The sequence below is a fragment of the Synchiropus splendidus genome, chromosome 10, assembly GCF_027744825.2.
Source record: "Synchiropus splendidus isolate RoL2022-P1 chromosome 10, RoL_Sspl_1.0, whole genome shotgun sequence".
Lineage (NCBI taxonomy): Eukaryota > Metazoa > Chordata > Actinopteri > Syngnathiformes > Callionymidae > Synchiropus > Synchiropus splendidus.
Genome location: NC_071343.1, coordinates 10,186,017 through 10,213,202, shown reverse-complemented (window position 1 = coordinate 10,213,202; position 27,186 = coordinate 10,186,017). Strand labels below are relative to the sequence as shown.

The window sequence follows — 27,186 nt, the reverse complement described above, 5'->3', positions numbered from 1 at the left end:
TTTCATCTGAATAAAACACATTTGGTTTTTTCCATAGTGATTTGGTCCCTATAAAAAAAAAAATAATAATAATATTTATTATTTAGTTAAACTGTATTAATTTTTCTCAAGATATTCTGCCTTAGTTTATGGACAATTCACTTTAATATTAGTGACTTTATATAATTGTTCTGTCATCTTATGCATTTTATTAATACTTTTTAACTTTTTTTTTGATAAAGGCTTGAAAAAAATAAAAGATACACCCGGGTTTACCATGGATCGTCTCCCAAAAATTCTCAATGTACATGAATATTTTACACTTAAACCCATTACAAGGGGTGTTGAATATCCAGTAATTTTTCTATCTATCTAAATAAAAATCCTAACTTGCCAGTGATTTACTTAAAACCTGACTGATCAAGACGTTTTGGAACGGTAGGTAGCCAACAGATTTCGAGTTTCTCATCACCTCAGCTGCTCGAGGTCGACTGTGGTGACATTGTTTTTATGATCTCTGGATGTCAGTTTGACATGACAACGTTTGAGCGTCGTCACTGTTGAATGAGAGGAAGCCAGTCTGGGTGTGACCCTGGCTTGACTGCCGTGTTGACTTGAGGTGGATTTGTTAACTCTGCCACTTTCTCACATCCTGGTCACATGAGCTCTCACGCACAAGTACACGCCGCACATCTTAATGTTCACTTTTCCATTTCACTTTTTCCAGTTGCTTCTGTTGTGTCGAGCAAATGGCTTCACTTTCGCGCCACATTCCGGGTCCTCGCAAATAGTCGAGCCGATATTTTATGGTGATGGTGAATGTGTTACACAATCCTCCGTCTGCATCTTCTCTGAGCAAACAGCCAGACTTCCAGTCAGTGGAGGCCTCTCTGCATCACTGTGGACTCTCTGAGTCATCGCATGTAGACGGAGAGGTGAAGCAAACGCCGGTGGAGCCGAGCAGTGAGCGCCGTCTGCCACGATGGACCCCGCATTCCGGTAAGAACCTGACGACGTACGGCTGTTTTTCTAGACGCTCAGTCAACAGGATTATTGCTCTTCTTTCTTCAAACTGGAACCAGTTTCGCTGCTGTGTGAGTTTGGGATTATTGCCGAAAAAAATCTGATCAGACAAACAACAAACTCATTTATCAATAGAGCAAGCTGATGTCACATTTTGGGGAAATTGATGTGCTTGGAAGAGAAAAAAATACAGTTCTAAATAAAAAATAAAATTAAAAACATTTTCGAATAGGAAGTTTTTTGTTTTTTTTTAATATGACCCCATGAGGCAAACAAGGGTCATATCATATAGCAGCCCTTAAGGGGCTCCCTGAAATCCCATATTTTGAGGTAGAACAAAATTTTCATTTTCAAAAAATATGTATTGAGTAGTGTGTATCTTTGTTTCCGATTCTAAATCCATAAAGCTTTTCATCACAGAATAATCTCGGAGGAAAATATGACATATTTTGTTCAAAATATATTGAATAAAAAACATATCTCTCAAATCTTTTGTGCTAAAAATAAAGTTAGCTCGACGTCTCAGCTTTAGATATTTGTTGCTAAGCTAACGCTTGAAAATGCTATCAGACACTGGCTATGTAACTCGCTAAAATTCAGAGGAAAACGTGCTAAAACTCCTACAAGTGTAGTGACAAAGAAAAAGTCACACGTTAAATAGTTGTCAAACGTTTATGTAAAAGTATTTCTGAATGTGAAACATGATCTAAAATAAAAAAAAAAAATCTTGGTCTTGTTACATCTGCTCTCGCGTGGCTCCTTGTTAGCATGTCTGTGTGATTAAACTTTACTGAGTGACATGACTCTCCTCAAACATGTTTTCACGTGTGTGTTGGCGGCGTTCACACACTCAACAGGTTATTGTCACATTTGCTGTTCACTTTATGTTTAATAAGGTTGTGCTGACTTCACTGAGGTGTTGCTAACACATTAGCACACGTAGCTGCACCACACGTCCACTTATGTCACGTATTGAATGGTGGGAAGAAACCTGTATTGACAGAAACCAAGGACACAACTCAACTAGAAAACACTAACAAGTGCCGTCAAGGAATCTTCTAAACCCCACCTCGAAACTGTCGAGCAACAGAAACCGCACAGTGGAAACACAGTCGCCTGGAGTTCGTCAGGTCGAGAAGAAGTGTATAATAAGGTGCTTTGTATTTTAAGCGTCTGATGCTTAGTTCGATTTTTTTCTAAAAAGAAGATGCAGAAACTGAACTCTAGTCACTTTATTTTTAGATTATTTGTCCGACAGCGGGAAAATTCAACAATAATTCTTACGGCATTTATTTGGAAACTGGATGATTTGAAGCACATTTAGAAACACTAAACAAGTCCAACAAATATCAAGCTTATTGGTTAGTGAATCCTAAAATCCGCGGCAACTTAAAGATTGTTTATTCCAACGTTCCATTCCAGGTGTCCTTAATTCTGTCTAATATTCCCCGATAAAACGGCACCACTAAAGGCATCCGACTTCCTCTCCAGTCCCTGAGGAAGCAGCCGAACCAGTCAGTAGCTCAACACGAGGACGAAAGCATCGGTTCTTGTATTTGGAAATGGTTTTATACACAGGCGTGGATGTTTGTACATGCTTGTTTACTGTTCCGTCCTGCTACATGACAGCGGGAGGAGTTTTTTTTTTCAAAAAAAAAAAAAGATGGGAGCTGCTGCAGGGCACCCGGTAGATTCTGAACTTAGTGGGTCACCGGGCCTCCCAGAAGGATTAGCTCTCGACAGGCCACGGGTCACTTACGGGAACGAAATGGAGCCAGCCAACCCCCGGTGAGACCATCCTTCGACTTCGCAATTCATCGCTAACATCAGCTAAATCGGTATTTAGCACTTTAGGTCAACCTGCGGTTGTGTCTGAGATCGTGACTCTTTTTATGTGAGTCAAAAGCAGTAATTAAATAATTATGTGTGTACTGGTATTATCATCTATCCTGGGATATTATTGTAAAAATGAACAAGCAACAAAGATTAAAATATGTCCTTCATTCATATTGGTCAAACGCATGCAGTATTTTCATTCTCTTTAACTTTTATTTTATTTTAAGTATTTATTCATGTTTGGTTGCACACTTTAAAAAAATTAAAGTTAACTTCAGTTGTTTCTTTAAAATCAACTATATTTTTATTTTTATATTCCGTATGTGAGCAGCAAAGTTTGGTTTTCAAGGTGTAGTTTATTAATGGTACATAAATGATAAAATTGTATGACAAAAAAAGACATCCAACATTAAGATGCATTAATTGTTTAAAATAAATTGAGCTACTATTGCTGCCTTTTCTGATGTAGAAGTTTCATTTTAACTGGGGTTATTAAGTGACTGAACTTTGAGGCGTCAACATTCGCTTCCATCTCTCCTCTGTTTGCTCTCAACTTAACCTTCCTGTGTATTAATCTGGAGACATGATGGCAGCTGCTCTCATTGTTGATCAACAAGTTGAAACACGACTTTGATCTTGGGATTTTGGGAGTCAGTCATTGTGGTTGTGAAGCACAAGTGATATTGATCCAGGGGTGATGAGTCTCTGGATGCAAGAGTGAAACTCCACGATATTCAGCAGCAGAGCTGCTGCCCCCCTTCACTGCCTGCTCAACCAAACAGTGGAGCAAATCCTCATGTTTTGAAGTCATTCTTAAGCCAAACTGTTGAAACAGTCTCCAGCTCTTGGTCGACGTGAGTGACGTAAAGAGAGAAAGTGGAACTAAGGCATTACTTTGATTTGGATTGCAAAGTGGAAGTGTTCCAGTGATGCACCAACTCAAATTCCATCCTGAAGTTTTTCACTTTTCCATCCATCTCCATCACTTTTTCTTCATCATGGATGTTTTGGTTATGACATCACATTGTATATAATGTGGCACACCTGATATTGGTTCTCTGAAAAACATCATTAAAATGTAGCTACAAAATTTAACAACAAAAATCTACACAATAAATCCATGTTAAAATTTACAGAAACAAAAAAAGGACACTGAAAATGTGCTGTAGTAAAGGGATAAATGTATATGGCTTTGCACCTGAGTGAAGTATTTTTATTTGTATTTTGTATCTGTATCGTCTCTGTTCAACTTCGTCACAGTCCATGGTTCTCGGCAGAGAACCGACTTTTCGTTTTTAACGTTTCTGAGCGTGTTTGGTCCGCAGGAAGGCCAAGATCGTGCTCGGTCTGAAGCTGAAGAGGAAGAAGAAAGGGAAACAGGGCCTGGTGCTGGAGAACGCAGGAGCTCGAGGTGAGACTCGTGCACTCATGCATGCAGGCGGACACACGAGGATATGGACATCATTCTCTATATGTCTATATTCGTCCTGAGCAAAGTCACTATGATGTGGCTCCAGATCTATACAGGTGACCTGAATGAATCCCACCTCCACTAAAAATGTCTCCACAGAAACAGATCCAGAGGTTCCACGTGAAGTTGTGCCGCTGCTGAAAGGCGACTCCCTGGAGGGTCCTCAGGAGAGCGCGGCAGAAGAGTCCCCAGTCGTCCCAAACACGAGGAGGCAAGTGGTCACGCTTTGATGGAGTCCAACAAATGAGTTGTGCCACGTTACAAATATCGGAAATAATGTTTGTAACAAACTGCATCTCAGTGGAGAAGTGTTCTGTGCCTCTGTCACAGGTCCAAACTGAAAACCTGCATCCAGGCAGATGAACCGAAACCACAAAGTTTTCAAGTAAGTGGCTCTGTGACGTCGCTGAATTATTACCAAAAGATCTTATTTTTTTTTAATCCTATGAATTGTTTCCGAGTTAAAGAATGAAAATTATGAACTAAATGAATAATCGGTGGTTTGTCGGTATCTTCCCCCGTCTCCAGATCGCCATCAACATCACGGAGGCGAGGCAGCTGGTGGGCGAGAACATCGACCCGAGTGTCGTCATCGAGATCGGGGACGAGAAGAAGCAGACGTCCGTCAAAGAAGGAACCAATGCTCCGTTTTATAATGAGGTCCCAGATGGGAATCTTTTCCCTCGACTCACCCATGAACGCTGTTGACTCTCTGTCTTTCTCCCTTCTCAGTATTTTGTTTTTGACTTCTTTGCCATCAAAGAGCTGTTCTTCGACAAAGTTATCAAACTGACGGTGAGTGGCATCAAAAATAACACAGAACAGAACAGAAAACTTTATTAAACCCAAAGGAAATTGTGTTCGTAACATGCTCTGTACACAACATATCACAATAAATTACAAAAGAAATAATACTATAAAGTGCAAAGAAGCCATACAAGAGAGCTTAGAAATAATGTGCAAGAAAAATGCAGTTCAAGAAGAATCCTTCATTGTTATTTTTTCGGGGATGAATTGTGTTTTTATTGCCACAGGAAGAAAGAAAGACAGAGTACACTTTCATAAATATGTGAAAATGATGTTTGCTTCACCAATACAAACACGATTGAGCAACACATTTGAAGGTAGATTTCAACTCCAACCTGTCAGGCGTTTGTACCCAGAGTGAACCCAGTAACAGCCACACATTTTTGTACTGAAAACAAGACGATCTTTGGCAGAAAGGTACCAGAGAGGCTCAGCCTTCAAGGATCATTTTACTTGGTTTCTTCTTCAAGTTCCAAAATAGATGGATGTCTACGGTAGAAAGAAAGAAAGTTTTGCACTATTTATAGATGAGACTGCAAATTTACTGACTCAGTTATTGGTACAAATACTATGCTCTCAGAGCCATTTTTGTTCCACTGAAATGCAGTTCAAGTCACGTTTGCTTGGAGCTTCATTCGTCCATCCAATAGTAACCTCACACAGCCCTGAAGGACTGAGATGAAGTGTGTATTTCAGACTTGTGTTCCTCCCCAGGTGATCCACTCCAAGATACTGAAGAGTTACACCATCGGCTCCTTCAAGCTGGACGTCTGGACTGTCTACAGACAGCCTGGTGACTTTCTTTGATGACTCAGCAGGGTCGTCCTCCAACTCCTTCTGTGACGCCCTCTCTCCGTCAGGTCGGCAGTTTGTGAATAAGTGGGCCATGCTGACCAACCCGGCCGACATCAGCACCGGCATCAAAGGTTACGTCAAGTGTGACATCTCAGTGACGGCGAAGGGCGACGCCGTGCAACCGGGCGCAAAGACTCATGACTCTGAGGAGCAGATCGACAAGTACAGCAGCGTTTCATGTCTAACGTTATCTCTGTAACAAAAAACACTGATTGGACATAACATTATGACCAGCTGATAGTTTCCATTGGAACCAAAGCTTGACCAATGTTTGTGACTTCCCAAAGGAACCTGCTGATACCGGAGGGGTTTCCCTCCGAGCGGCCCTGGGCTCGGTTCTCAGTGAAGGTGTACAAGGCCGAGAGTCTGCCCCGCAACAACTCCGGCCTCATGGCCAATGTCACCAAAGCATTCATCGGTGACAACACGGCGCTCGTGGACCCGTACGTAGTGGTCAGCTTCTTCAAACAAGTGGTGAGTCGGTGACAACCTGCTGATTCAGTCCATTAGGCCAGTGTTTTTCAACCTTTTTCTAGCTACGGCAACCTTGTGTGCATCTGCTGGGCTAAATGACGCTCACTTCTCAGGGTCGCACATCCACGCAGAAGTCCAGCGCAGATCCAGTGTGGAACGAACAGATTGTCTTCACCGAGATGTTTCCTCCTCTGTGCCGGCGCCTAAAGATCCAAGTATGAAAGTTTTCACCCACAAATGTGCAGTTCTCTTTATGGAGTTTTTGCCGATCAGTAGTCTCCTTTGTTATGTTCCGTAAGAATACTACATTAGGTTGTGACTGTATCGGCAAAGTATCGGAAATGTTGTTCACAAGTACAACTGGACTCCTCCTCAGGTTTGGGATGAGGGCAGCATGAACGATGTTGCCATAGGGACTCACTACATTGACCTGAAATGCATCTCCAATGAACAAGATGGAGACAAGGGTAAGAAGGTTTGATGAAATGAAGTTTACTGCGGTTCACACTTTCTTGTTTCTGTGCGTTGCAGGTTTTTTGCCGACCTTCGGCCCAGCCTGGATCAACCTTTATGGTTCCTCCAGGAACGCTTCTCTGGGCGACGATACAGCTGAGCTGAACGAAGGAATCAGACGAGGCGTCTCCTACAGGTGAGTGGTGTGAGAAAATTGAAAAAAAAAGGATGTATTATGACCACCCTGATGATGTTGGTGTCGCCAGGGGTCGACTCTTCATTGAGCTGTCGGTAGAAATCATGTCTGGAGGAGGGACCGCCTCAGTGTCCAAAGCGAGCCCCTTGATGAAAAGTGCAAAGGACAAACCAGGGAAACCTGGTGGGAAGGACGGTAAAGCTCCAGCTGGAGGAGCCGGAGGATCAGCAGGAGGAAGTCCAGATGACGACAAAGGAAAAGGAGTCGTAGCCCCAGAGGTTCTGCCTGTGGAGCCTTCCTCGGTGGTGAGATTCATGAGACAAAAAAATGAATTCTCGAAGAAGTCGAGATGAACTAGCTGCTATAAAGTATATATATATATATATATATATATATATATATATATATATATATATATATATATATATATATATATATATATATTATAGATATAGTTCTTGTTCTTGTTCTTGTTCTTATTCTTGTTCTTGTTCTTGTTCTTGTTCTTGTTCTTGTTCTTGTTCTTGTTCTTGTTCTTTACCATTATTCAAGCACCATATATTAAAGATTAACGTGGTGCGACTGTTTGGTTCTGAGTGATATTTAGATTTTTGAAATATAGACAAGTAGACCTCCTCTCTCAGACCTACCAGAATAGGACCAGTGGTCCTGTGAACTAGCACAATCTAAACAACAACCTGTTTAAAATGAGTAAAAACTTTATTATTGTGCTTTATCCAGGCCACGAGCAACAACATAACAAGCTACCTGCTGTTCGGTGCCCTGTTTGAAGCCACGATGATTGACAGAAAGATCGGGGACAAACCCATCAGCTTCGAGTTCTCAATCGGTGAGTGGCTGAATTTGTTCTTCTGTTCTTGCTCTTCTCCCCCCCCCCCACAGTCACAATGGGGCGTTGGGGCTTCATGAAACGGCGTGCTCATCTTCTCAGCTCACAAGGTGGCGCTCTGGGTTTAAACATTTCATCTGGCGTGCTGTTAATATTACAACACTGTTTCATGAACCTCCTCCATCAGTACCTGACAGATTATCTTTCACGCTCTTTTCTGCTCTTAGGTAACTATGGTAACGTGCACGAGCCCACGGGTCAGCAGACCAACTTGCCTGTGACTAGTCCGGCCATCAGGAGGAAAGTCCTGGATGTAACGGACTCCGATGACGGTCTCTCTCCCAATCTGTCGCCGTCCAACCCATCCTCCCCGCTTTTGAGCAGAGAGACTGGTGACACTAGCTGGACCTCCAAGTCGACTACGCCTCCCGAGAGACCTGTCACCGTTAGCGGGAACAGGTGAGTTAGAACGCTTTATTGAAGAACAATAGGAGAAAAGTACATTGAAAAAAACAAGTTGCTTTATGAAAGAATATCAGTGGGCCCAATGACCCCACCAAAAAAACAAAACAAAAAAGACGCTTTCACTAAAACAAACAAAACTCACAAAAGAAACAAGTCACTTTATTGAAGATATCCAACAAAAATTCATTAAAAAAAGCAAGAAAAAATCCAAAACAAAGAAGACACAAGACACTGTATGAAAAAATATTAGGAGAAAACTACATTTAAAAAGCAAAAAAAAAAAAAAAAAAATCCAAAACAAAGAAGAAACAAGACACTTAGAATATTAGGGGAAAACTACATTAAAAAACAAGAAAAACAAGTTGCTTTGTTAAAGAATATCAGTGGGAAAAAACGCATTATGAAAGCAACATACCCCGCCTAATTAACAAAAGAAAAAAAAAAACAAGACACTTTCACAAAAACAAACTAACAAAACAAACAAGTCGCGTTATTGAAGATATGCAGAGAAAACTACATTAAAAAGCAAGAAAAAATCCAAAACAAAGAAGAAACAATACACTGTATGAAAGAATATTAGGAGAAAACTACATTAAAAAAAGCAAGAAAAATAATCCAAAACATAAAAGAAACTAGACATTTTATGAAAGAATATTAGGACAAAACTATAATTGAAGCCAAATGAAGAACTAACAAACAAGTTGTTTTATAAAAGAACATCAGTTGGAAAAACTACATTAAAACAAACTAATTAAAACCACTTCATTGAAGCATATTAGGAGAAAACTACATTAAAAAATGAAGAAAATAAACATAAAACAACAACAAATACAAAAGAAACAAGAGACTTAATTAAAGAATATAATGGGGAAAACTTATTTGAAACAAACAAGTCACAGTGTCAAAGACAAACTACCTTGAAAAAGCAACAGAAAACAAAAACAGGGCGCTTTATTTATGAATATCAGGAGACAAACTACACCAAAAACAAAAGGAATTGCTCATAAATCACTTAGCATGGCATCATAGGGTTAAAATTGGACATGCATTAAAAAGACAAGACACTTCCATGAATGAATTTTATTAGAAAAACAGCATGAAACATCCACCAAGAAAGCATTTATTTTTTAAGAATCCATTTGTTTGATGACAGGTACTTCATGTATTTGCCACTGGAGAAGCAAAAGCCCTGCATCAGCATTTTGAGTCAGTGGGAAGACCGAACCTACCGACTGCATACGGCCAACATGCTGGAGGACATTGCCTCTCTGCTGGTCGGCAAACTTCTCTCTACTCTTCCTTCAACAACATCAGTCAACCTCATTTGTGCGGTGCCTTTTTGGGAATTTCAGGAAGAGAGTATAGCAAAGGCAGAGGAGCTGAACCAGAAGGGAGAACCAGGCGCCGAGGAGATGATCAAGAGGGCCATCAAGGAATTCACCGCTGACGCCAAGTAACCTGACTCAGAGCTTCAGCCTGATCTTCTCGACGGGAGAGTTGAGAGGTGTGTGTGTCCTCAGGCTCATCATTGAGGAAGCAGAGGAAGAGCTGAGGGCCCAGCAGAAGTCCACTTACATGACGCAGCTGGACAAGAAACGCATCATCATGTGCAAACAAGAACTGGTGAGAGACACCACACAAATAAAGGACTCCTGTTGGGATCAGTGCTCTCCGCCACTGAGGTCTAATACGGTGATATTTGTAGGAGAGCTTGATTGAGGAAGGGCACACTCTGATGACCAGGAAGAGAAAAGCTGCTGCCATGAAGAAAATGATGCAGGAGGCCAGGAAACTCACGCAAAAGCTCCGCTTCTTGGTGGAGGAGGTACAGAGCCCACCTTGCCTGGACAGATAAGTTGAGAGGTGACTTGACTGGTGGTGTGCCTCCGCAGCCCCAGCACACCATCCCCGACGTCTTTGTGTGGCTGCTGAGCAACAACAAGCGCATCGCTCACGCTCGCATCCGGGCCCGGGACCTGCTCTACTGTGAGAACGAGGAGGCCAGAGGGGTCCACTGCGGGAAGGTCATGACACTTTTCTTGAGGGTGAGGGAACTGCAGAAACAACAAATTTGCCAACTACGGGAGAAGCAACCTGGTTGTGTTCAGCCTTCAGGGAAGCGCAGCTCCGGTTTGGCTGTGCAGGCGGTGGTGGACGCCTTCCTGTGGTTGGGCACTTGTGAAGATGCCATACACGTGCTGGACGACCTGCCTCCCGGCTTCACGCCCACCACTGCAGGGGGCGACCCCAACAATCCCCCCACTCACCTGGTCTGCGCAGGTGACTTTCTGCCTTCAACTTTTTTGTCCGCCAAGAAGGTTACGTTTGGTGTACGTCTGTTAGTTCGGCTGTGTTCAAAATGACATGAAAAGTAATGTAAGGATTTTGACCAGGAAATATGTGAAACAGGATAGGGAACTAATTTAAATTTGGGACCGATCCAGATCACCGATCCAGGAATTTTGTTACAGCATTCCTTAACATAGCAAGTTTGCGTTGTGGGTGGAATGAAGCTGCTTGGCAGAGGTCTGTGCTTTCTCAGTGCTTTTCTTTCATGAGTGTCATGAAATAGTCAGGGGTCATTACGCCCAGGCAAATCGGAAAAAAAAGATTTTTAGACAGTTAAAAAGTCTACTTTTTAACTGTAACTCAAGTCATGGACCATGAACCATTCTGTGTCTGAAAATCCACTTAGGTCGTCCATAAAAACGGTGGGCTGAACCGATCTGCTGGACTCACACAGCTGTGTCACAAATGCTTCATGCTGTGTCTCTCTAGAGCAACGGCAGTTCCAGCTCCGGTGTCACATGTACCAGGCCCGTGGTCTGATTGCAGCCGACGCCAGCGGTCTGTCGGACCCCTTTGCGCGGGTCACTTTCTTATCTCATAGTCTGACCACAAACGTAAGTGGAAACAGTCAGCAGCTCCTTGGTTTGATATACGTTTTGGTCGCATCGTGGATGGAAACAGTCTGTTGGTACCGCTGGTGTCTTTCAGATCATTAACCAGACGCTCAGCCCAACGTGGAACCAGTGTTTGTCCATGAGTCGGATCTGCATCAGCGGCGATCCGCAGTTCATCAAGGAAGAGCCTCCACGAATCCTCATCGAAGTTTACGACGATGATGCTCTGGTACGGTTTCCTGTTGTCTCTGACGCCAATGTCCCTGACTCACATACGAAAGTGAGACCAAGGCTTTAAGATTTGATAGAGATAGTCAGGGAAGATAAAAAGCTTTCTAGGTGGCGCTCTTTAAAAATGATTTGAGGTTTCATTGGAATAGTTTGAACACACAGAAGTCGCATTGATCAGAAGAGTCACATCAGTGGGTCTGGAAATTTCATTCTCTCCAAGTAACTTGGTGGATGTCTGGGTTCATGAACGAGTCCAAGCAAGTCCTCCAAGTCCCTGGACTTCTTCTCTGCGCCAAATGTCACCCCGGGCTTTCCTGGCAATTGAAAATAAGAATCAGGGGAGACCGCAGAACGACTTTTCAACTCATTTTAGAAGGAAGGAAGATCAAGTCTTGGTCTTGACCCTCAGGAGTCTGGACCAAGACATTGAAGAACGTGACAATGGAGTGTTAGAGATTCAAATGCAGATCTTATAGAAGGCAGAATCAAAATTTGCTTCTAAATAACTATCACACCATGACTTTATAAAGCTTTGTTGTTTTATTTCACCCAGGGTAAGTCAGAGTACCTGGGCTCCACAGTGACGATCCCGGAGGTGGTGCTGAGCTCCGAGTCATATCGTCCTCCAACACTCAAGTACAGTCCGCTACACCTCGGCAGCCAGTCAGGCGGAGACTTGCTGGCTGCTTTTGAGCTGGTGGAGGTGAGCGGCACCGTGACAGCAGGTGCCACTGAGCGTCCGTGATTACCATGTTTTCTGACACTCCACTTTAATGCAGGTTCCAAAATCCGGGCAGCAGATTTTGCCTCCGTTAGAGCCGAGAGATGGAGGAATCTATGCAGTCCCGAGAAACATCCGGCCAGTCCTGAGCACCTACAGACTCGAGGTCTTTACCTCTTTGTTTGTGTTAGTGTTTTCCACGCTCAGTTTTACTACATGAGCCACATATGGTGACGCTAGTGTGTCACTGAATTGACTTGACAGCTGCAAATCTGTGATAGTTCACAACGATGGAGAAGTTTGTGAAAAGCAAAAATGATAAAGAAAGTGACCCCAACTTTAAAAACTGTTCATGAAAGCATCTGTTGAAGCAGTTTGGAAAATTTATGTGGCAATACTTTTATTTACACTTCATTTGTATCTTGTTTGGAGTTTAAATAAAATATACAAATTTTATTTTCTGATATTTATACATGGTGTTATTATAATTATTTATTGAGAATTGTATTCAGTTATTCTATTTTTTTTCAACAGTTTGCATTGAGGATATATATATATATATATATATATATATATATATATATATATACATATATATATATATATATATATATATATATATATATATATATATATATATATATATATATATATATATATATATATATATATATATATATATATACATATATATAATTTTTTTTTTTTTAACTAAATTTGATGAATATGTTTGTGATGATCATATAATTTCACAAGGTTTTGGTTTGTTTACGTGTCAGTAGACTAAATATGGTTATGGATCACAAATGAAATGAAAAGTAATGAATCAGTTCTATTACTTGAATGGGCCCCGGGCCCATTTGTTCTGGGAAAGTTGGGCCCCGACATCAAAAAGAACCATGTGAACATTGAAATGTTTGTCACCGAGGCTCAGACTTTGGTGTGAGCGAACTCTAATCTCTGTCTTTCACCTTGAACCAGGTTTTGTTCTGGGGACTCAGAGAACTGAAGAAGGTCCAGCTGCTCACGGTCGATCGACCTCAGGTGCTCACCAATACCTCCAAGCTTAGAGGCGTGTGAGGCCTGGCTGTTTCATCTTGTCCACTTGGGCTCTCAGGTGTTTATCGAGTGTGCAGGCAAAACGCTCCGCTCGTCCGTCATCCAGAAGTACAAGTCCAATCCCAACTTCCCGACGCTGGTCGACACCATCGAGCTGGTAACTTGTACTTGCTCAGGAGAGAACTATGGCAGGAGAAGGATTAAACGCTGTGCTTGCAGGAGCTGCCAGAGAACGAGCACCTCCATCCTCCACTCAGCATCACGGTGGTGGACTGGCGGGCCTTCGGTCGCAGCACGCTGGTTGGCAATCACATACTGAACAACCTGAAGGGCTTCAAGTACACGCCACCGCCGCCTCTTCCTCAATCGCTGAAGCCCAAGCCGACAGCTACTGTGCCACCTGTGAAAGAGGAGCAGCTCAAAGTGGCAGGTCTGTTTCTAGTGGTGTTTGTCATGTGTTTCTAAACTCAAGACCAGGACGAATGCTGGACTTCAGCACAAGACTGAAGCAAAGACTTGGAATAAAGACATGTTTCCTTGCTAGACAGCCAAGAGGTTTGGTTGTGAAGAGGTCTAGAATAGTCCACATTTTTAGGAGGCCAAGACCGGAACCTTTACCCAATTGATAGACTTAAAACAAGGCTGAAGAAGAAAACAAGGGACGACTTTTTGGAGTGAAGGTAAAAGGGTATTAGGGTCAGGGGAAGAATTCAATGAAGACCTTTGCATTTAAATCGGACTTAGCAACAAGACATTCTATTGCTGAGACTAAACACATGATCAGATGTTATAAGAGGCAGCAGATGGACGACAAAAGATCAAGCAGACGCCAAAATATCCTTATGGAAACCAAGATCTGCATGAACATTTGCAACACAGACAGGAGCAGGGCTTTAAGTGCTCAGACTAGACAAGACTTGAGGGATGCAGACAAGACCACTAGATACTCTGGACTCTGTGTGTCAATATGTCTGGGGTCTGTCTAACCCAACTTAGACTGAAGCATCTTCTTGTTTGTCTTTCCACTGACAGGCACGTCTCAGCAAGCAGGAACAAGTCAGGATTTCCTGGTCACTGTGGACCCTGACCCTGCCCCCGACCCCCTTGCTCCACGTCAAAAATCAGACACTGAAGGCAGAAAGGTGAATTGCAAGTCATAATCTGGCGTCACGTCTCAAAGCGAATGAGCCAGTGAAGACCTTTTTCAGGCTGGTGCTCTTTAATAAAACTCTACTGTGTGTGGTTTGTCAGTCCAAGCATTCGAAGAGGGAACATTCCCGCTCCACCAAGAGGAGACGGCGGACCATCGTGGATGAGTCAGCAGAGTGCGTCATCGACTGGTGGTCAAAGTACTACGCATCAGTGGAGAAACAGAAGGTTGGGTTTCGGTGATTCTAACATTTATCATCTGTTTAGTAAAAGTAAGGCAGAGAATAAGTGCTTCAGTCTCCTCCTCCATTTTTTTTGTTTTAAAATTGAGATTGTGTTTCTTGCAGACCAAACTGACAGAGGAACCGTCCTCCGATGATAAAGGTAAGCAGTGGAATTGGTGCAACTTGCCGAGAGTTGGTGCTCAACAAAGTCACTTTCACAAACCCCTGTGCTGTTCTGATCACCGGCACTTCTGTTTTCCACCATTCCTTCAGTCTTGCTAAAGGGTTATTACATTTCTTGGCCTCCATATTCTCAACAGAGATGTGCCCCAATGTGTCAGGGACTCATTTTGCAGGAGATCTGTACCACTCACAACTGTAGAAACCTCCTGGATCAGAGCTCTTAGACTGATTTCTATTCATCTTCTCGAGTCTTTGAGTTAAAAATGAAATCCTTAAAGCTGAATTATTATTATTATTTTTATATATTATTTATTTTCTCTTTTGAGTCAATTATTTTTTCTTTGTCGATCGGTTTTCATGCCTGTTTTTTTGTTTGACTGTTGATTTGTTAATGTTAAAACTTTAGATGGTTCAACAGTTTTACATCTTTCTCCATAACAAATGCATTTAAGTCTTTTTTTTTTATGGTGAATGTTTTTGTGAGGAACAGTGAAGATGTAGGGGTGGATGAAGTGAAAGCTGGTGAGTTCAAGTATACTACTACTTGTTGCCGAGTACTAGATGAAGGTGAAGAGGAGAGTGCAGGCAGGGTAGAATAGGGGGCAGGTGACTGACGGAGGGGATCTGTTGAAGATGCTCAGGTTTTCATCAGGGGTGAGGTCAAAGGAGAACAGGTATATCAGCGGAACATTTTTTGTCGAGAGGTTCGGTGACCAATTCACAGAAGTGAGACCCATATTTCGATGTATTGGGAGGAGAAACAGGGCGTATGCTGGACTAATACTATTGGAGATGGTGGTACCAGGTAGTGAGTCTTCATGAGTCAGTGTTCAGAAGGGGGCGCACACATCTTTTTAAATGGCTGTTCGACACCACAGATATAAGAGGGAGAGTGTGCTCTGAGGATTATGACACTGTTTCATGAAGCCTCACCGGCCCATCACTAGTACCAGGTAAAAGAAGCAGTGAAGGGAAGGATTGGTGTGAACAATCCTCATGTGATGCCCAACATTTCTCCACCTCTAATTCAAATGTGCCAGAATTCCATTTTTTTTTTTCACCTCAAATTTACATTATTTGACGTCACTTTGTGAAAGCGTCATACCTTAATTTGCCACCTGAGAGGTGAGAATGAAGCAAAAGTCCTGGAAGGCGTTTCATGACTCATTTAAGCTCTGGGAGGCAAAGCGGGTCCCACCCTGACCCACAAACACACTGTTGTGTATATTGCAGCTTCGTCGATCCAAGGTTTGCTCAACGTTGGAATAAAGTCTCTGGGTAAGGACTGTGCGACCTCCCGGGTTCAGGTTGTGTGTTTGTCCGGGTTCAATGGAAGCATGACCTGTTGTCAGGAAGCTCCTGGGTGGCGGCGTGTTTGAGAAGAACAGAACTGTGATATATGGGGGTTTTACAGGCATGTTGGGTTTTGAAATCCCAGCCTGCAGTAGGGACTGTGATTGTAGCACAACATGATGCGTTCTTATGTCTGTGTTGTGTATCTCTGCAGTCCGCAGCTCATCTGATGTAGATAAGAAGAAGAAAAGCAAGAAGATAATCCCGGCGGCGACCCTGCCTCAGCTGCCCAAACTGGCCACGTTGCAGGTACACACTTGATAAGTGAACTACAGAGTTTTGTGTTGCTTGTTTTGTGTCTATTTTTTCTGACTGCCATCCTGTTCAGCTGTACAACAAAGAGCTGGAGGCTGAGTTTTCTCCCTTCGATGACTGGGTCAGCACGTATGAGCTTTTCAGGGGGAGAGCCAACGACCAAGACCACGGGGCGGCAGAGAGATTTGTCGGAAAGTTTAAGGTGTGTAGGATCATCTCACGAATTAGTTCTTGCGTGTTTCGAAAAGATGTGAAACCTGAACCTAGCGTTAACTTTGTCGGTGCTATTGGATTTGCTCAGGGTCGCTTCTGCCTCTACAAGCTGAGCGACGAACGGAAGTGGACTCATGACCGGGTGCTGGGCAGCTACAGGGTCAGCCGCGGGATCCCCTCCAACACGCCAATGCAAGTTCTGCTCCGAATTTACATAGTTTCGGTGAGTACCGCTTCCTCCTGCAAACATTTCCTTCCTACCTTCATGTCTCTTTACTCTATGGCTTCTCACAAATGCATTTCCAGGCCACCAACCTCCACCCGGCTGACCCAGACGGGAAGGCGGATCCTTACATAGTGATACGAGTAGGCAAGAATGAAATCAAGGACAGAGACAACTACATCCCCAAACAGCTCAACCCAGTTTTTGGAAGGTAAAACCAGGAAATATCCCTCAATGCAAAACCTAAAAAAACTGTTTTGGCTAGTTGTGTTTCATTCATCTCACTGTCACTGTATCTTCCAAGAAGTCATGTGACCCCATTTTAAACTCTATTGCAGAACACAAGTTAACTAACCACAGTAGTATTTGACACACATTGTTTCTGGCCCGTAGTCAGCTGGGATTGGCTGCTGCTCTCGCTAAACCTGGCGCACTGGGACCAGCCGCTGATGATGAATGGATGAGCCGCCAACCCTGTCTTGATACGGCTGGGTAGTTTACGCAGTTTGCTTTTGTTTCAGGTCCTTTGAGATGCAAGTGACGTTCCCCAAAGAATCTCTGCTGACCTTGCTGATCTATGATTTCGACTTGGTGGGGGGCGACGACCTGATCGGAGAGACTCGCATTGACCTGGAGAACCGGTTCTACAGCCGCCACAGGGCCACGTGTGGACTGCCGACCGAGTACAGCCTGTGAGTTTCTCCCGGCGCTGACCTTCCGTGTTGGTGAAGAACGCCGCTTCAGCCTGGTGCTTCTCCTCTCAGCGAGGGCTACAACGCCTGGAGAGATTGTCTGAAGCCGTCTGAGCTGCTGGCCAAGCTCTGCAAGGACAACAACCTGGACCCACCGGACTTCAGCCCAGGGAGGATCACCGTGGCCGACAAGGTCTTCACGGGCAAGACGCTCTTCATGAACGAAGGTAGAACAATGAGTGCAGCGAGATGTTGCTTCAGATGGTCGTAATGTTGCGCTCGTCTCGGTCAGACCAGCCAGTGGAGTCGTACGAGCAGCTGTCTCTGAAGATCCTCCACCGCTGGTCTGAGATACCTGTTGTGGGCTGCAAACTAGTGCCGGAACACATCGAGACCCGAACTCTTTTCAACAAGACACGTCCCGGGATGGACCAGGTGACCCCAGCACCGGAGGTGTTGGTTGACTGCAACATTCTCACCTCCACATTCGTCTCTAGGGTCAAGTTCAGATGTGGGTGGAGATGTTTCCCATGGACCTTCCTCTGCCTGGACCTGCAGCGGACATCTCGCCCAGGAAACCGAAAGGGTGAGTGGCCAGCTTTCCAGGCAGGAAATGCGAGAAGATGGTAACGTCACACGTGCAGGTACGAGCTCCGGATCATCATCTGGAACACGGAGGATGTGATTCTGGAGGACACCAGCATCCTGACCAACCAGCCCTACAGTGACATCTACGTCAAAGGGCAAGCACCACAGATGCCGCTCAGCACAGTCTAGATGTTCCAAATGTAGCCTTGTGTTTGACTGACCTTCTGGCCTCCAGGTGGTTGAAAGGTCTGGAGGACGACCGGCAGGAGACAGATGTCCACCACAATTCCCTGACTGGAGAAGGGAACTTCAACTGGCGCTTCGTCTTCCCCTTCTTCTACCTCCCTGCTGAGAAGGTCCTCCACTCACTCTGGTCACCAGATCATCTCCAGTCTCTGTAAACACTCTCTGTCCACTCAGGTGGTGGTGGTCACCAAGAGGGAGAGCATCTTCTGTCTAGACAAGTCGGAGCAGAAGCTTCCAGCCATCCTCATGCTACAGGTGTGGGACTACGACACTCTGTCTGCTGACGACTTCCTGGGTACGTGACCCCTCCTGCGCCAGAGTGTGTAGTTGTGAATTTGTTGTGTTCAACACCGTGTTTCCATTCAGGCACGGTGGAGCTGGACCTTCACAGTTTCCCACGAGGAGCTAAAACAGTGAAGTTCTGTAACCCTGAGATGTTCACCGACGGCACAGAGAGAATCTCCATCTTCCAGCAGAAGAGAGCCAGAGGATGGTGGCCCTTCGTCAAGTCTGGAGAGCTGACGGTGTGCACACACCCACGTTCTCGTCTATCCGCGTTAGGACTTTTGCCGGTTCCTCATTGCCATGACCCTTTCCCCAGCCTCTCACCCTAAACCTCAACCAGGACTCTGAACCAAACTGAAACCCAATGATAGCATTTTTACCCTCAAAATATGGGCCGGCCAAAATGTCAGCGCAAAACAAAATGTCCTGCTAAGATCAGTGTCCTGTCAGATATTGGTCCACACAAAATTATTAATGCATGTACACACACACATGTCTTTGACATATCCCCCCAATATTTAAATATTATTTCAATACAATCAAATAATACAGAACAAACATTTACTACATTAGGTTTTATAATCCACTACATGTGAGAGCGCCCCCTATACCTTCTGTGTGCGTGTGTTCAGGGGAAAGTGGAAGCAGAGTTCCATCTGGTGACAGCCGAGGAAGCAGAGAAGCAACCTGTGGGAAGAGCACGGAAAGAGCCCGAGCCGCTGCCCCCACCAAAGTAAGTCATGATTCTGAGGCAGTGGTGTTTGGGGCTGACACTATCATGTTGATGTTTAGTTGAGTGGTACATGTCAGATTGTTATGAGGTGAATAGTCATCAAAAATAGACAATATATAACAGGTGCATTTTTGTAGAGTGTATTTGTTGAGCGTTTAATGTTGATAGATTATCAAAGGTATGTTTTGGCAAATGCTGCATCTCACTTTGGTTATCAATGTTACATGTGGGTTTCGGACTGTACAAGTAAGCCATTTTATCTTTTTACTGCGGACGGTATGTGTTGACATGGACTTGTGTCCCTCCCCCACAGTCGCCCGGACACCTCCTTCTCCTGGTTCACAAACCCCTTGAAGTGTTTCCTAAACCTGCTGTGGAAGAACTACAAGAAGTACATCATCATCGGTCTGCTGCTGCTCATCACAGCGCTCTTCCTGGTTCTACTCTTCTACACACTGCCCGGCGCCATCTCTCAGAAGATGGTCAGCGGGTAACACACACACCACCAGGAGTCACGCTTATATAAAACAAGATAAGATGCAATACTCCTTTATTTGTCCCAAGATGGGGACATAATATTTATCAGCATTGAATTTGCTTTTAATTCTGACAAGACTGAGCAGCCAAGAGTCCTCACAACAACATAGTCTTGCACAACTTTGTCACATTTTCTTGTCTATTTATGCAAAGAAAAACTGTCCTGTCTCTCTGTTGTATGTTTAATATTATCAGAAATATTTACACATTGTTGTTTGTAACGTGAGTTCAATATTAAAACACTTAAATAGGATGATTTTTTTTTTCTTCAGTCAAGCACCGTCACTGCAAGACCGTGTCCGCGTTGGGGAAAGTGTTGATGTGTTGGTAGGACGATGACGTCACTGTGTGCTGGTTGACCTGAGTCACGTTTATGCCTCTCTGCTGTGAAGTGGAAGGGCTGATGAAGGCGAGCGGTGCAGAGGAAGTGGAGGCTGGAACGGAGAATAAGGATTTATTTTGACAGAACTCTCAGTCCAGGTGGTTGTATTGTTCCGGTTGTGTTGGGTGGTTTCTTACCGCCAGGTGATTTTATTGGCTGCTGGGTGCTGGTGGGAAAACCCGTCTGAGACAGAGCTGCAGCGCCACCTTGAGCCTACAAACACAGAGGGACAAGGAGATGAGCGACATGGTATCTTCCTGAGAAACTGATCCAGTATTTAACAGACTCTTCTTGTGAATGAGCTTCACGAGCTGCAGCTTCTTGCTCAATTATTTACACAACACCATGTAAACAATCCTGTGCTTGTTCGGGTCATCAATTAACCATGGAAGCATCTGAGTGTTGGACAAATAATATCATAATTTAAACAACACGTATAGATAGTCAGACAAACACCTGACAAAGGGAAAATAAATCATATGTTTAGTAATGAAAAACAAAAGCATTTTAGTGGAAAGCTTTTAAAAAAAAAACTAAACTAAAAAAACATTTTTTATTAGCTAGACTGGAAAAACAAACACGTCTTCATACCAAACAAACTGAAATTAAATAGGTGAGGCATTCAGAAAATAATCTTTAAAAATTGTTGACAAGACATGACATGACTGTCCTGTTCACTTGTGAGAGGATCAGTTCATTCACCAGGACAAAAATGTTATATAAACAGACTCATTGGTTGGTTGGTTGGTTCATAATTCGGCGCCGCCATGTCACCGCGGTCAATGACGGACCTGGTCAAGACACGCCTGCAGTTTCCTTTTCGCCCTCCAGCGGGCGACCCTGAGGCGGGTCTTCTCTCTGCGGTCCCGCAGCTGCAAGACAGACACGTCAGCTGGGGTCACTTCCTCCTGTACGTTGAGGCGAGCAGCGCCACTGACCATGTCGGCGAGCAGCGGCTGCGGCAGCGTCTTTTCCAGCTCTCGTCGTCTGTTCAGGTTCCTCCGGCGAAGCTCGTTCCTGCGCAGCTTGTACTCCTCGTAAAGAGTCAGGTCTTTGGGCCACGAACGCACCATCTGCCGGGGAGGGGCCGGGTGCCCTGGAGGGAAGACGGCAGAGGACTCTACCAGAAAAATAGGTTCAGGAATCAAACCTTGGTTTCAAAGAACAAGCAGATTGTCTCTGTGCTCACCTGAGGTCTGAGCTGGTGCGTTGAAGACGGTGGTTCGATTCCTCTGATTTGATGGAGGGCCGCACCAGTCGGGGACCGATATCTGATTCTGGGAAAGAAAAAAAAAAAAGATCACTCTTTGACTGTCAAGTTAATCGTAAGCCCGTATGTCGACATCCCACCGGACCTCAGGGTCGGACACGTGGCTCTGTCGGAGCTGAGGGTCCAGCAACACCGAGGACATCACCTCCTGCTCCTCCTCCGGCTCCTCCTTGATGCAGATGACCTGGTCGTCCTCCTCCTGCTTCACCTGCAGCGCATCCACAGAAAGGCACTTGATAAACAACACTGAGAGATGTGACTGACCACAACAGCGATGCGCCGGTTGTATCCATGAACTGTTGACTCAGCAAACTGTGTTTATAAGGAACCACAGGATGCAAGTACTGAAACAATCTAACCTCACAGTTCCTTATAGTTTGTGGATCTAGCAGGCAGCTCCAAGGGAAACGCAAGTCGTCTGCCGTGTGGGACCATTTAGATGTCTTATCGGAGAATAATGTTTTTCTTTCAATCTCTTTTACCCAGTTTGTCTCAGATTTTCGACTTGTCTTGGTCCATTTGAATTCAAATTAATTTTAAGGTAACACTTAGTTCACGCTTCACATTATTTTTTGCGAGACACGCAACAGACTTAATTTAGAAAATTTTGAATAAAAAATAAATAAATAAATAAAAAGTCCACACGCATCCTCATTCACATCGTTTTCACTTACATTTTCATATGATACATGTTCACATGATTTAAAGATATGGAATAACACAATATGGATGCAAGGGCTTAAATTAAGTGCGACCGTGTGTTTCTTCTTTTCATTTGTCATTTTTGTATTTTCCTCAAAATTTGTTGAAAGAAAATTCAAAACATATTTAGAAATGAATTGCCTTTTCATCTTCGATGTTTGGTCCATAGTTTTATGATGATATCTATTCAAATAAAATGCATGTAAAAGGATTTTTTATGGGGTTCATGCCACATCTGCACTTCCTAATATCCTTGCTTCCACTGAACATTTTATGGTTCATTTCGTCCTTGTTACTTGAGATTTTTTTCCATCACGTTTCATAGTCAGTATTCAGTGACACAGTATCGACACAGTGTGTCATTGTGTCCAAATGCTCATATGACGCCCCATCACTAGATGTGACCCATGCACAAGACTGTTCACCTGAGAGGTTGAGAATGTTTGAGGGCTCTCAGCTAGAGAAGGACCATCAGCGATGGGCTGCTGGTTCTGGACAGTCAGAGGAACCACCCTGACGTTCACGTTGCCAGTGTGCGGCTGCTCTGTGAGGGTCCACTCACAGTCGTCATCCTGCTCCGCATCGTTGCTCAGTACAACCACGGGCTGCGAGGAACACGTCACATCTACAGACACACAGACAGTTCAGCTCCATCAAGACCTCTTCATCACTATCTCTTCTCCAGTTAACAACCTGTCTGGGCGTCACTTGAGTCGGAGACCTCCACTCTCTCCTCTGAACGACTGCCAACTTGGACAACATGTCGGCTTGCAGGAGAGATGCATTCTGGGAGTAGGGACACAAAGAAAAGTCAGAGGTGGACGTGTCAAATGATTAGTCACCATGACTATAATAATGGATTTTTCACATAAAACAAAAAAAAACATGAAAGATTTTTTTGGGCACATTTTCTTCATCTCAATCAGTTTTTATTTTTTGCACATTGTACATAGCCCGCTTCCATTGTCTGTTTTAATGTGCACTAAGTGCATAGCCTTCTTTTCCTCTTTCCTACACTATTAAATTAGGTATTTTGTAATTTATATTTTACATTTTATGTATTTTATTTATCTATATTTTTGTCGAGTCACAAACAAACTTTCCATCGGAATAAATAAAGTTTTTCTGATTCTGATTCAGAAAAGAAAACATGATATGAAAAACTTAGACTTGTCCCACTACATTGTTTCTAAAAAATAAGTTTATATACATTGATATTTTGGCCTCAAGTTAACTTGATGATGCCATTACGTTGGTGTTTTCTTGCTTCTAGTTCCTCTGCAGCATTCGTGGTGTGAGTTGAACAAGAGGGCGATGCATCGGTGGAGGACTGTCCGGCTCCGTCTATGTGCACCAGGGGGAACAGGGGCTGCTGTACTCGGACCAGGTTGGCGGATGAGGCCCTCTGCTGCAGCTCCTCCTCCACTCCTTGTCTGTAGTACTTCAGCTTGAGCTCAGTGTATCGCAGCTTGGCCCGGACGTTTTCGTTCTCCTTCTCCTTCAGAACCTTCTCCCTCTGCAGCGTGAGCATGTCTCTCTTCATCAGGGCCACTTGTGCCTTCAGCTCCTCAAACTTGACTCCCACGACCTTCAGCATCTCCGCCAGCACGGTCTCCACCGCACCGTTCACCGCCCGCTCCACCACTGTGCCCATCTGACCCCGGATCAGCGACACAGCAATGCTGACGTCCATGGCCTTTGACCCGAAGACAGTCGATCACACTTGGACCTGGAACATACATTAACAAATACACAACATTCGGTAAATAAATCATGTCTTCAAATGTCTACAGTCACTGAAGTCAAATTAAAAACCTTAAGACTGAATACACCTTAGAAACGTGTACAACTAACATGAAAACAACACAGTAACAGACAATGTAAAAGCGAAATGCACCATAATATCGAATTCGCATCCCTTTCCCTCTTAACATGTATTACGCTTAAAAAAATTAAAAATCATTGGTGTAGCGTTTTGCATCCGGACAACGACAAACAAGACTGACGGTCTGTAGTTCCACCGTTATCAGGATATACTTGCGTTATGATGGCGACGTTCTTGTTTTGAAGACGCTAAAAATCCCGCAGTGCCGGTAAAAGCGAGAAAAACGCTCTTATGGTAAAGAACGGTGACCAACAGCACATTTGTCTTTCGTACTATTATTGACAAACACCCGATTCTTCCGCTTGTTGGTTTTCTTCGCTGTTGTATGGATCACATGGTGCGCTCAATAGGAAAAAAGGGGAACTGCTGCCACCTGTCGGTGCGGAGTAGAAGTAAGCGTTACAGCACAGCATATTCGACTGATATCAAAATCAGACCATTTTAAACTTTAATTTATTAAACTGGAAACACAACGCGAAATTAGGGTAACTGCACTATGCTGTACATAGTTTCTTCAGAATGAAGGTAACATACTCACACCAATTAAATGACACAAAAAATAAAACGAGAAAGACTGCTATTTTTGGGAAGAAACTTTAATTAAGCTCATGAATCTACGAGCTTAGCAAGGCAATTCAAAAGTTATAGCAATGTGGACTAAATGCTTTTCGTTTGAAGTATCACATCTAATACACGTGAAGTATATTTAACACAACATATAACTGAGTTGCAGCTTGGTCCGCGGCCTTGGATTTCCTCAGTCAGGGGTCATGGTCAGGACCTTGACCTAGTATTTGAGGTACATTGAAATACGAGTAAACCCAGGCTCTGGAGATCCCTTGAGTTCTGTCCAGACCTTCTGCCTCCAATAGTAGACCATGTCTGAAGCACAACTGCTGCTGCAACCGCTCCACCTCCTGACTGAGAGAAAAGGTGCCAAGTTTCTTATTTTTTATTTTTTATTCATTTCTTGTCAGAGTCCCACACACCTAGTGAGTAGCTCCGCCTGCGTCCTAGTCTGCTCCGCTGACCACAGATCCACCTCCTCTTCCTTCCTCCTCTCTGTGCTCCTCTGTCTCTCATCCATCGCTTCTGTTCTCTCCTCCTCCAGAAGTGAACGCTCCATCTCAGCTAAAGCCATTCATAGTCAGTCATAACAAACTTGTCATCGTGAAACTTATTTTTAGACCATTCACCACCTCTCCTCCTCTGCTCCTCTTCCTCTCTCCTCCTGAGAATCCCCTCCATCTGCAGCATCTTCTGCTCTCGCCGCTTCTTCTCTCGCGCACGTTCTGCTCGTTTCAGTCTGGTTTGCTCCTGGTCCATTTCTTCACGCCTCCTCTCTTCCTCTTCCTCTGCCTGCTTCTTCTGCCTGGAGAACGAATGCCAGCCAATTATGATGCTTCGTCGTCCAGGAAGTAGAACAGTGCCATCGAAGTTGCATTTACTCATGAGAAAGTTTTTAAAAATCTGATTGCAATTCATATATATATATATATATATAAATATATATATATATATATATATATATATATATATATATATATGGAACATTGATACCATGGATATTTTAAAACTGAGGCTTATAATTCCAAGTACAGTGGTACCTCGGTTTTTGAACGTCCCGGACTTTGAACAAATCGGAGTTCAAACCAATATTTCGAGATTTTTTTGCTTTGGATTTCGAGCGAAAATCCAGAACTCGAACGCCCCAAAAAAAGCCGGAAAAAACATAACGTGCGCGGACCGATCAGCTGACCCACGACGCGCTTTGTTATTGTGTATAACGCAGCCTCAGTATGCAGACGTGTCCCGTTAGCTACATTTACTGACTGTTTTTTCTTCATATTGAGGTGTCAAATCTTTCCTGTCTCCGCACTGGACCGTGGTAGAGTGTCACAGGGGAGGTGCTCACTCTCCACACCTCCGAGGCTGGAGCGCTCACTCCAGGGTTTGATGTCCTGTTGTGGGCTGGAGCTGGGACAGGGATGAGGCGAGTCTGGGACAGAGCGTGACTTGGTTTATGACTTTGTCACAGCCAAACTGCACAGAAGCGCACATTCAGAGCTGGACACGCACCGGGCACCTCTTCACTTCTGGAGAGACGTCACTCACTCGGCAACCCCTCCCACATGCAGCGGCCACACACATAGAGGAACAGCGCACCTGCAGCAGACACTCTACATTCACTCCTACAAAAGACTATTTTAAGGCTGGGAACGCATTATTTCTTTTTCTGTTAATTGTTATGGGGAAAATCGATTCAGATTTCGAACAAATCGCTTCTGGAACGGCCTTCTGGAACGGATTGTGGTCAAGAACCGAGGTACCACTGCACTTGGTCCACCAACATTAGCAACAAGATGTCCTAGACTGTTGGTGGCGCATGGGCCATGAGTTTTGGTAAAGGTGGTATTTCCCACCTTTTCTCCTCCACTCTCTTCTTCCTTTCATCCTCCAGCATCTTCCTCAACCCCTCCTCCCTCTTCTTCTTTTGCTCCTGCTCCTCTTCTTGTGCTTTCTTCTCCTTCTCCTCTTGCTTCGCTGTCATGGTCTCATTTGCCAGATTCAGAGTTTCAGTCTCTTTCATGTCTTCATGCAGACTGTTCCTGGAGGACTGAGACACCACTCGGTCTGAATGATGGCCGCTCACTGGATCCAGCATCAGCTGCTCCTCCTTCATCGTGACGGTGGAGCAGGCTGAAGAGAGACGCCCACGAGACCAAGAGAGTTGCATGCTGCCGATGGGTGTTGACGCCTTGTCCAGAGATGTATTCGAGCTGACCTTAGCTACAGGCTTGACTGGACCAGGTTGGACCAGTTCAACTCCAGCAGAAGAACCAGTTGATGCAGTGGTGTCGCTGTCATGAGCTTGGCGTTGACGGGACGCATGTTTCTGAGGTTTCTTATGCTCCACCCCCTTCTTCATCTCCACTTCTGACT

At 44.1% G+C, this 27,186-nt stretch overlaps 3 protein-coding genes across 4 annotated transcripts; 1 reads left to right on the top strand and 2 right to left on the bottom strand.

The window, feature by feature from the left end:
* The first annotated feature begins 864 nt into the window (after nt 1-864).
* Nucleotides 865-20,238, top strand: fer1l6 (fer-1 like family member 6). Its single transcript, XM_053877669.1, has 45 exons — nt 865-978; nt 4,164-4,249; nt 4,409-4,520; nt 4,640-4,694; nt 4,838-4,969; nt 5,042-5,104; nt 5,831-5,909; nt 5,977-6,133; nt 6,259-6,445; nt 6,559-6,660; nt 6,822-6,912; nt 6,977-7,094; nt 7,165-7,399; nt 7,836-7,944; nt 8,172-8,403; nt 9,563-9,683; nt 9,762-9,862; nt 9,930-10,032; nt 10,115-10,234; nt 10,302-10,454; nt 10,518-10,689; nt 11,188-11,312; nt 11,407-11,541; nt 12,097-12,246; nt 12,323-12,430; nt 13,246-13,308; nt 13,382-13,480; nt 13,543-13,753; nt 14,356-14,465; nt 14,575-14,700; nt 14,820-14,856; nt 16,387-16,481; nt 16,561-16,689; nt 16,789-16,923; nt 17,007-17,134; nt 17,445-17,615; nt 17,688-17,842; nt 17,908-18,050; nt 18,113-18,201; nt 18,260-18,358; nt 18,439-18,559; nt 18,624-18,744; nt 18,816-18,973; nt 19,367-19,467; nt 19,781-20,238. Exons 1-45 carry the CDS (start codon nt 962-964, stop codon nt 19,959-19,961), a joined length of 5,535 nt encoding a protein of 1,844 aa, XP_053733644.1. The 5' UTR covers nt 865-961; the 3' UTR covers nt 19,962-20,238.
* Nucleotides 19,727-24,558, bottom strand: si:ch211-67e16.4 (uncharacterized). 2 transcript variants are annotated; one of them, XM_053877671.1, is made up of 10 exons: nt 24,396-24,558; nt 23,610-24,087; nt 23,052-23,144; nt 22,784-22,983; nt 21,742-21,864; nt 21,576-21,663; nt 21,325-21,506; nt 21,178-21,258; nt 20,524-20,599; nt 19,727-20,438 (listed from the first exon to the last, which is right to left on the bottom strand). In XM_053877671.1, the coding sequence occupies exons 2-10, from the start codon at nt 24,049-24,051 to the stop codon at nt 20,287-20,289; spliced, it is 1,437 nt and encodes a 478-aa protein (XP_053733646.1). In that variant the 5' UTR covers nt 24,052-24,087; nt 24,396-24,558; the 3' UTR covers nt 19,727-20,286. The 2 variants fall into 2 exon arrangements, with proteins under 2 accessions (XP_053733646.1, XP_053733645.1); XM_053877670.1 differs by having other exon boundaries at nt 19,728-20,438; nt 24,400-24,558.
* Nucleotides 24,559-25,004: 446 nt separating this feature from the next.
* LOC128766264 (uncharacterized) lies at nt 25,005-27,115 on the bottom strand. The gene is made up of 5 exons (XM_053877786.1): nt 27,029-27,115; nt 26,667-26,943; nt 25,443-25,615; nt 25,233-25,374; nt 25,005-25,164 (listed from the first exon to the last, which is right to left on the bottom strand). Exons 2-5 carry the CDS (start codon nt 26,924-26,926, stop codon nt 25,005-25,007), a joined length of 735 nt encoding a protein of 244 aa, XP_053733761.1. The 5' UTR covers nt 26,927-26,943; nt 27,029-27,115.
* Between the last annotated feature and the right edge of the window lie 71 nt (nt 27,116-27,186).

Coding starts and splice junctions, on each gene's coding strand:
- si:ch211-67e16.4 (XM_053877671.1), bottom strand. CDS start 24,051: ATGGACGTCAGCATTGCTGTGTCGCTGATCCGGGGTCAGATGGGCACA. Junction 23,145..23,609: donor AGAAGCAAGAAAACACCAAC/GTAATGGCATCA, acceptor CCCTACTCCCAG/AATGCATCTCTCCTGCAAGC. Junction 21,664..21,741: donor GCCACGTGTCCGACCCTGAG/GTCCGGTGGGAT, acceptor TTTCTTTCCCAG/AATCAGATATCGGTCCCCGA.
- fer1l6 (XM_053877669.1), top strand. Junction 12,431..13,245: donor TGAGCACCTACAGACTCGAG/GTCTTTACCTCT, acceptor ACCTTGAACCAG/GTTTTGTTCTGGGGACTCAG. Junction 14,701..14,819: donor CATCAGTGGAGAAACAGAAG/GTTGGGTTTCGG, acceptor TGTTTCTTGCAG/ACCAAACTGACAGAGGAACC.
- LOC128766264 (XM_053877786.1), bottom strand. CDS start 26,926: ATGAAGGAGGAGCAGCTGATGCTGGATCCAGTGAGCGGCCATCATTCA. Junction 25,616..26,666: donor AAGAGAGTGGAGGAGAAAAG/GTGGGAAATACC, acceptor TTCGTTCTCCAG/GCAGAAGAAGCAGGCAGAGG. Junction 25,375..25,442: donor AGAGGAGCAGAGGAGGAGAG/GTGGTGAATGGT, acceptor GAATGGCTTTAG/CTGAGATGGAGCGTTCACTT.